General features: G+C 47.9%; 1 protein-coding gene across 1 annotated transcript in view; it reads right to left on the bottom strand.

Annotated features, from left to right (window-relative positions):
- The window catches only part of plekhg2 (pleckstrin homology domain containing, family G (with RhoGef domain) member 2), a 45,069-nt gene that overhangs the window by 9,034 nt on the left and 26,026 nt on the right, over nt 1–10,009 (bottom strand). Inside the window, exon 4 of the mRNA XM_082955534.1 lies at nt 5,030–5,130. Coding sequence (XP_082811660.1) covers nt 5,030–5,130 — 101 coding nt within the window. The remainder of the gene's footprint in view (nt 1–5,029; nt 5,131–10,009) is intronic.

Consider the following 10,009-nt stretch of genomic DNA (forward strand, 5'->3'; position numbering starts at 1 on the left):
GAATTCTGACTCCGATTAGGAGAGGATGGAGGTTGATGTAGCTAATGTAATGGCCGTCTCTAGTGGTTACTGGGACATCTCAAAAGGGACAACAGCCTCACATTCCTGGACAGCTGAATGAGGGTGTCGTTTGCTGCGGTCCCATCAGCCTGTATCTGACGTTGCACGACGTGATGAGCAGCCCAGCCGCACTCAGTTCATTAGCGAAGCCCAACTTCCCTGCATCTCTGAGAGGCCCAGGGCCGCCGGACTGGCCAGTCTCCCGGGATCCCCCCTCTTCCGAAGGAAAACAGAGAGGCGCTCTGTAAACACCCGGAGTTCGCCTTCATATGGCCGGGGGGAAAAGTTCAGAGTGAAACCGCAGCCCTCCATTCTTTCGTGTCGCTCTCTCCTCCCTCGGAGACGAGGCTTGTTTGGCGGCTGCCCTCCGCGGTGAGAGGGCGTCATTAGGGTTTCGGGGGAAGCAGGGGGGAGTTATGGGTGGTTTTTATCAAATGGCCACAGAGCAGGGTGTCTCTGAGTGCCACTGGCCCTGACTGATGTGGGAATCCTGTTGTTGACAGACAAAGACAAAGAGAAAGAGGGAACAGAGAACATGCCACCATGGAGACATTTCCTCCATCTGCAAGAGCAAAGGGCTTTCAACAAGACTACATCTGCAGTGCTGCAGCATGTTCGCAAACTTGTATCCTCACGTTGGATTTAATTAAGGCTTGGCACTTACTAGAAGGGCCTGATACTTTAAGACAAAAGCCCTGGAAAGTATTTGGCTGTCAGGACCTTGGACTTGAGTTATGTTTGTAACAACCCTACTAATTGCTTTCCCAGCTTTTCATTTTGAAAACACTCCATCCATAGACTTTTAACAGAGATGCTCCATATTTGAGTTCTGAGAAAAACTTGAGTTTTAAGTCAAGCCTACTGATCTTATCTCCTCACTGTATGTGTATTGTTCTTCCCTGTGAAATATGACACACGACAATCTGGTATTTGAAGTATGTGCATTTGATCCTCCTCTAGATAGAGGGTGAACTGTGAGGGGAAAGAGGAGTTTCCTCCAGATGATCCCCCCTACAGTTGTATATTTCACGAAGAGTTACAGTCAAACAGGGGAGTCACCTGAGAGGCGCACTGTCAATGAACTCACGCGCTCCCTCACGTCTCTCTGCTTCGTTCTTTCCATTTCCGTACTTCTGAACCTCTCTTTTCATTGTGTTTATAAGGTAATACCTTCCATACTGCCTGTTCCCCCTTCTCTTTTCCTCCGGTACTCCTCACTTCCCTCCTTTCTCCTTTCATAATCAACCCTCTCTCATGGAGTGCGATCTCTGCATTAGATTTAAGCACTTGCAGGTCTGTTTCCTCTTTAGTAACTACACAGTAAGTGCCAGCAAAAAGCAACAGAGACCTATCTAGATCCCTTCATCAGAGAATGTTTATATGCACTTGAACCTTGCTGGCCTTGTGTTCCCAATACCATCCCTGAGTATCGTCACATGCTGACTTCATCGCCTCTCTGAAAGTGAGAACTTCTTTCATGTGACACCACATCCTCAGCAACACCACCCACTCCCACACCAGCCACGGCAGATACAAGCAGACAGCATGAATCCAGGGCTGTTTAGGGGGATTCCAGCCAGGCAGACTTCTCCGGGTCACAGGGATGACTGTGAAGGGGTGGGTGGCTTGAGCACTCAGACTGACTCAGTCTGGTCAGGTGCGAAAGGCTGAGGGGTTATGTCTTTCGTGTGGGACTTCATGGGAGCCGTGACCCCAGGCAAGCATGCAGGGGTCACAGTGAGGTCTAAATCACACGTAGTGCAGGAATCTAACCAGGCTTGACTAAACGTCACCGGAGCCCAGCCCTTTACTGTACGTTCCACAAGCAACGTGAGAAATGGAATGAATTAGACACACATAGAAATATAATTACTAGAACGGGGAAAAGCCTCTCAGATCATGGCAATAATTATACTTCTATATTTCTATGGTGCCACGCGTCCACATTCCAATTGACTTCAACTCTATGGCACAACTGAAATACCAGCAGTATAAGAAATAGTAGTGGCACACCAAACGGGTAATAAAACCATTATCCACAGTCACTGGAGGTAATTGATCTGTTTATACTGTAACGTCATGCACTATCAATGTACGCTGTCAATAGCCAGCTTTGAAACCCGTGATATTATACAGAACATTTGCTTTCTTATTAGGCTTTTCCTTACAGATCCTCTACTTCTCATTATCATTCTACAGTACAGCAGCTGCACGCAAACCAAAAAAATAGAGTTCCTTTTGAAAGGTCTATGTTTCTAGTTGAAATTGACTTTGCGTGTGAGTCGCGGCTGGCTTCGCACCAGGCCTTAGACAGACACAAGAGATAAATCATGGAACTCAGACAATGCAATTAAACATCTTCATGTGCTGTAGTAAAGTCTCTATCGCTCTCTGTCTCTTTGTTTCTGTGTTTCTCATGCGCGCTGTATTAGACTACAGAGGATTCAACGTCTCCGGCAAACTTTCCATATGAGGGATTTGGAACAGAGAGACGAAAGAGAGGATGGGCAGAGATTCTTAGCAAGAGACGGTTAAGCCATCTTGATAAGCTCAGGCCTGACTAATCTCTCTGTCTCTGTGTCTGTCTCTTGGTCTCTCATGATGGGTTGGGTTAGAAAAGGTTACAGGTTACGATTCCACGTATAGTCACGTGTCCATAGAGATAAATCTGTACGTGATGCAGGATCCTTTTTCCATGGCAGACTAAACAATTACAGCACTTCTCTGACTGTCCTAGTGGCCTGTTCAGCCACAGTTTCTACTCAGCCGCGAATCTAATAAAGATGGACAAGATTAACCGCACTAACTAGTAGAATAGTACAGAGCATGTCTGTCTGTCCTGGCTGTACTGTTCACCAGGCTGTGCCCTGTCTCTCGCCGCGGTGCGGTCGGCTCACAGCAGGGTCCAGAACTCTAACCCCAGGCTTTGTCCACCGCGGCGGGCCACGGCGAACGACATCAGTGTGCTGCCTGGAGAACAGGCCAAGAAAGTAGACGTAACAACACCAGTGAGGATACAGGGGCTGCATACCACAGCGATGAGGAGATGAGATTTAGAAAAGGCAGAACAAGAGAAAGGACGAGCGAGAAAAGGGCAGATTTTTTTCTCTACTTATCGTGGCAAGAAGAGGATAAAGGTGAAATCGATCCTGGTTTCTCTCTCAGATGAACAGTGCGCTACTTTGAGTGATGAAAAAAAGAAAAAGAGAGTTAGCAAACAATTTGTTATTTTTCTCCCTGGGAGCCTGTTTGGGAACTGACTGCTCTCATTCTGTTCATTACAAACAAATGTAATTTATGGCCTAGCTAGCCCCACAGCAACGAGCGATGGGGATAAACCCCTGGCACTGATGCACATACTCTACTGTACTGCAATGAGTTACTCTGCACAGAGCCTGGAGCAGACGGGAGAAATCCCTCTCTCTCTCTCTCTCTCTCTCTCTCTCTCTCTCTCTCTCTCTCTCTCTCTCTCTCTCTCTCTCTCTCTCTCTCTCTCTCTCTCTCTCTCTCTCTCTCTCTCTCTCTCTCTCTCTGTTTCTTTCTGCAACAGTGAGGCCATTTCCCATGATAACTGGGGGCAGGAAGCCATATTGGATTTGGAGAAGGAGGGGGCAGGTTAGGAGCACTTACTCATGTAGGGGGAGGTATGTAATGAAAAGAGCCGACTTGGCACGAGCATTGAGACTGAAGTGTGAAAACAAGAGTGTCAGCAGGGGGGCAGGGCGAGGAGCATTGAGGAAATAGGAAAAATATGAGCGATACTCTTCCCAGGGCTTCACTGGAAGCCGCCGGGTCCAAACTCATCCCTGCCATTTCTCCCTCCACAACGTTCCCATCACTGAATGAAGTGAACTAATGACATGGGAATGATTGATGCTTTTCATTGACACATTCGCTATTCCAGGCAAATAAACTGAAATACTGTATCAATGTATCACTCCTGAAACGGGGAAATGATGAAAATCAGGCTACAGTTAAACAAAGTCCAATCGCTTGAGCAACTATAGCGAGCCAAATGGTTGTTTCCCTACCCTCCTGTAAACGGTTTCCAGGAAACATAAATGGATCTCTACTTTCAGTGTAAACAGCAATCTGAAAACATCTAGCTGGAGAGAATCTCAGATACGCTTCCGTGCCATGGTGTACGGAACATCATCTCACACATATAAGCAATCTCAAGCCTCCTCTCTGGTTATGGAATGTAAAATCTGGTGAGCCATGACTTAAGACGTATACCTTAACCTTGAGAGCTGTTGTGACCATAACTGGGCTCGCTGGATAGTATCACTTATTCCAAGTCTCTCTCAGTCTTTTTTTGCCTGCTTCTCTCTCTCTCTCTCTCTCTCTCTCCTCTCTCTCTCTCTCTCTCTCTCTCTCCCACCCCCTCTCTTTCTCTATCTCTCTCTGTTTCTCTTTCTATCTCTCTCTGTGTCTGCACATTGTCTGTCTGGTGGAGGCCTGGGGTCTGGGCCAGCCATTGTGTCTGCAGCACATTAAACGGACATCACTGCCACCCAGGCTGCAGCCTGTACACAAGCTGCCTCGGCAGAGAGAGCGAGAGAGAGAGAGACAGGGAGAGAGAGAGAGAGGACGAGAGAGCATGGAGCAGAGGAGAAAGGAGGGTAGGGTTTAAGGGTAGCTGCAGGAGAGTTTTCACCACCATAGTTGTAGAATTTTACATGGATCAGCGCTGAGTGAAATTGAGCCGAGTAAAATGGAAAAAGTTGCAATTTTCGTTGATGGTAAGTGGTAGCATTGATCACCAATTAGACATTGCACTGGGACGAAAGATGTAGCGTACCTGCAACATTTTCATGGACAGAAGCTAAGATCTACACAAAAGCACGAGGACACATCTCTTCGACCCCAGTTCAGGGCTGATACAGTCTAACAGCTGTAGCGACCAGTGAGGATGAAGTAGGTCTAACATGTAAGCAGATAGAGACAGAGAACACACACACTAACCCACCTGTTGAACTCATAGATGTCCTCAATGTTGCAGAACAGAGTGCTGACGTCTTCCGGCTTGAGCGGCAGGTCCCCACAGTCAATGATGCAACCCAGGTAGTCCTGAGAGCGAGAGAGAGAGAGAGAGAGAGAGAGAGAGAGAGAGCGAGAGAGAGGGAGAGATTCTGTGAATGTGATTATGTAAATGCCCGTCAGTATGTTTATTGACAAAATAAACAAAATACAATCTTCATCATAATCTCATCATTCATACTTCAAGTTCGTTTGTTTCTGACTTCATATAGTTGCTCAAATGGACAAAAGTTCCTTCTTCGTCCCTCCCCAGTGAAGTAGCTTTAGTTCTTCCAAGTGATTCTCTGATAGCTGTCTTACGGTCACTTGAAATTGAATTATCATGAAGGCTTTCTTCATGAGAAAAAACTGATACTTGAGCCCTACACCAATCCTTACTGTAAACGCACTGAGAAGCCCAAGAAAGCAAACCTAGCAATTAATACAGTGGTAAAGGCCTCGCTGTTACAATATTTTCTATTTTCCTTTCGTGGTCCTCTCTCTGACCTGGGAAATAAAGCCATGCTCTAGTCTCATGAGTATGATATGCCCCCACCCCCCAAAAACACAGACTAACATCCCCAAGTACCACTACCGACAGGGCACGTTGCTCCGCGAAACCTGGAAGAGAGTATTCCGAGCTGGGCTAAGGGCCTTAAGAAAGAAGGGGGCTTCAAAATGTGTCTGGCCAATCCACAGACTTGTGTCTGGCCAATCCACAAGTCTACCACCTTCAATGTAGTGTTCATTAGTTAGGCTAAAAGACCTTATATAGGCTAGCTGTCAGCACTTTATCAGAGGCCTCCAGGGCCCAATAGTCCCGTAATCAGCATGTTTTTTAAGTGGCCAACAAGCCCATCTGATAAAGCCACATCCTACATACAACTCTCTCTCCAGATGCCAACCCGATGGAGAAACCACAGAGGATCCTATCCAGGGTTGCTGTTCATTCTGCTGGTCTGAGTTTAACAGAGAGATCTGAGTAACTGTGAGGGAGGCTGCGGTCCACCCAGAGGCCCAGTTACCATTCTGGCCCGCGAGAACGAGCCAACAACAGAAAAACAAAGAGGGGCTAAAATAAGATGAAGCCAATTTAATTGCAAAAATAAACGGGTGTAAATAAACAAACAGACAAAGTATGCGTGAGAGTACAGGGGTGTGGGAGGGGGTGAGAGGTGGGGATGGCAGGGCGTTATGACCGGGAAGGGGGCTTCAATGTACCCTATCGCTGACAGAGCCGAGCAGAGTGGAGCGCTCCTAGGGTACATTCCTGGATGGTAAAATGTTTTTTTTCTTTCTTTGTCTCCAGTTGTGTTTGTTTCCAGAGCCACCGGGGTTCTGGGAAAAGCAAACAGGCCGAGGTGGGGCAAAGTGAGACAAAAAATAAAGGGGGCTCCGCCACATTCATCACCTTTTAAAGGCAAGGGAACACTGGCACTGTAATTACTGTCCACTTACAGACAGTCATGGGTGAACAAGAATTCCCCCTCGCACACACACTTCCACACACACGCACGCACACACAGACAGACAGAGAGACAGACACACATACGCAGGCATGCACACACACACACACTCCTTTCGGAGGGCAAGGAGGACCCATAGCGAGAAGAGAGGAGGAGAGCGAGAGACAGATGGATGAGTGAGAAGTTGACAGAAGAAGCGAGGAGAAGACCGGAAAAATGAGGAAGAGACTTGAGGGGGAAATTGAGACATAAGAGGGTTAAACGCAGGAGAGCACAAGAACAGAAAGGACTGAGAAAGAGATACATGTTTCACTGTGAAAAGGAAGAAAGACAGATAGAATGAAAGCAATAGAGAGAGAGAAAGAGAGAGAGAGAGAGAGAAAGAGAGGCAGCCGGCAGGTTTTGGTCTCTTTGTCTGAGAAACTAGGTCAGAGTTTGGAGAAAGGAGTTTGTCCCTCTGTGCTGCCTGCGAGGGCCCCTCCATCCCCTCCGCATGTGCCCCAAACTGGGGGGTTACAGCCAAGGAGAGGCAAAAAACGCTCCGTTCCCCCAAACCCCCACCCCCAATTTCCTGTCCTATTTGGCAGGAGTACAGCGAGAACGAAAGGGGGCTTCGCTCTTCCTGGCTCTCCCCATTTTCTCTCCACCTTTCTCCTCCTGTCTTCCAACATACTGTATACTGCACATTCAAGACATATATGAGCAAATACATATGGGAGCTCACACATGCACAAACACGAGAAGGCAAACTATTTAACTGTTCACACACACAAAGCCACACACACACACACACACACACACACACACACACACACACACACACACACACACACACACACACACACACACACACACACACACACACACACACACACACACACACACACACACACACACACACACACACACTGACTCCAATCATCATACTTGGTTCTTATTACCAGCAACTTTGACATCATCCCTGGATCAAAACCAGATTTCCATAGCTGTAAAGGCTGAGCCTAATGCACGCTCGAGCCAATAGACATCACATGTGCAACTCACACAGTCAGCAGTCTGAGACAGCCAACAACTAACTCCATTCCATCAACTCAGGGGCCCACAGCCGTGCTCTGTCCCAAATCCCTGTCCTGCAAAAACAAATGTATGGACATTTGCTCTGTAAGGCATCCCTGCACAGGCCAGCTCTGTCAAATGCCTGCTCGTTTTACTGGCTCTTAAAAGGCTGAGCTTCAAAAAGGGGGTTACATTTCAGGGCTTCTCAAACCTCTAACGCATACCCCACACACCTACCCTGACATGTCCTGAAGAAGCTGTTCGTTCGTTAGTTCTCTCTCTCTCTCTCTCTCTCTCTCTCTCTCTCTCTCGCACGGACACACATTTACCCCTCCGCTCTCAGCACCGTTCTCCCAGAGCGCTGATTGCACCACCTGCTGATCTCCACCTGCTAATGGGCAGCACTGGCAACATTCCCCCTCTCTCCACATCAAAGCAGAGGCAGAACCCCTTAACTAAGCAATCAAATAAGCTAAATGCCGGTACAGGGACAAGGTTGAGACGCAATTCAACGGCTCAGACATGAGAGGTATGTGACAGGGTCTACAGGAAATCACGGACTACAAAAAGAAAACCAGCCACGTCACGAACACCGACGTCACACTTCCAGACAAACTAAATACCTTCTTTGCCCGCTATGAAGATAATACAGTGCCACCACCGCGGCCCGCTAAGAAGGACTGCTCACCTTCTCTCCTTCTCCGTGGCCGATGTGAGTAAAACATTTAAACGTGTTAACCCTCGCAAGGCTGCTGGCCCAGACGGCATCCTTAGCCGCGTCCTCAGAGCATACGTAGACCAGCTGGCTGGTGTGTTTACGGACATATTCAATCTCTCCCTATCCCAGTCTGTTGTCTCCACATGCTTCAAGATGGCTACCATTGTTCCTGTACCCAAGAAGGCAAAGATAACTGAACTAAATGACTACCGCCCCGTAGCACTCACTTCTGTCATCATGAGGTGCTTTAAGAGACTAGTCAAGGATCCTATCCTTACCGGCCACCCTCGACCCACTCCAGTTTGCATACCGCCCCAACAGGTTCACAGACGACGCAATCGCCATCACACTGCACACCGCCCTATCCCATCTGGACAAAAGGAATACCTATGTAAGAATGCTGCTCATTGACTACAGCTCAGCATTCAACATCATAGTACCCTTCAAGCTCATCATCAAGCTGGAGGCCCTGGGTCTCAACCCCGCCCTGTGCAATTGGGTCCTGGACTTTCTGACAGGCGGCCCCCAGGTGGTGAAGGTAGGAAACAACATCTCCACTTGGCTGACCCTCAACACTGGGGCCCCACAAGGGTGCGTGCTCAGCCCCCTCCTGTACTCCCTGTTCACTCTTGACTGCGTGGCCATGCACGCCTCCAACTCAATCATCAAGTTTGCAGACGACAAAACAGTAGTGGGCTTGATTACCAATAACGACGAGACAGCCTACAGAGAGGAGGTGAGGGCACTCGGAGTGTGGTGTCAGGAAAACAACCTCTCACTCAATGTCAACAAAACAAAGTTGATGATCGTGGACTTCAGGAAACAGCAGAGGGAGCACCACCCTATCCACATCGAAGGGACAGCAGTGGAGAAGGTGGAAAGTTTTATGTTCCTCGGTGTACATATCACCGACAAACTGAAATGGTCCACCTACACAGACAGTATGGTGAAGAAGGCGGAACAGCGCCTCTTCAACCTCAGGAGGCTGAAGAAATTTGGCTTGTCACCCAAAACCCTGACAAACTTTTACAGATGCACAATCGAGAGCATCCTGTCGGGCTGTATCAAAGCCTGGTACGACAACTGCACCGCCCTCAACCACAACCCTCTCCAGAGGGTAGTGAGGTCTGCACAACGCATCACCGGGGGCAAATTGCCTGCCCTCCAGGACACCTACAGAACCCGATGTCACAGGAGGCCAAAAAGATCATCAAGGACAACAACCACCCGAGCCACTGCCTGTTCACACCGCTACCATCCAGAAGGCGAGGTCAGTACAGGTGCATCAAAGCTGGGACCGAGAGACTGAAAAACAGCCTCTAACTCAAGGCCATCAGACTGCTAAACAGCATTCACTAACTCAGAGAGGCTGCTGCCTACATTGAGACCCAATCACTGGCCACTTTAATAAATGGATCACTAGTCACTTTAAACAATGCCACTTTAAATAATGCCACTTTAATAATGTTTACATATCTTACATTACCCATATCACATGTATATACTGTATAATATACCATCTATTGCACCTTGCTGATGCTGCTCGACCATCGCTCATCCATATACTTATATGTACATATTCTCATTCACCCCTTTAGATTTGTGTGTATTAGGTAGTTGTTGGGGAATTGTTAGATTACTTGTTAGATATTACTGCACTGTCGGAACTTGAAGCACAAGCATTTCACTA

This window comes from Salmo salar, chromosome 09 (genome assembly GCF_965601325.2).
Source record: "Salmo salar chromosome 09, fSalSal1, whole genome shotgun sequence".
Classification (NCBI taxonomy): domain Eukaryota; kingdom Metazoa; phylum Chordata; class Actinopteri; order Salmoniformes; family Salmonidae; genus Salmo; species Salmo salar.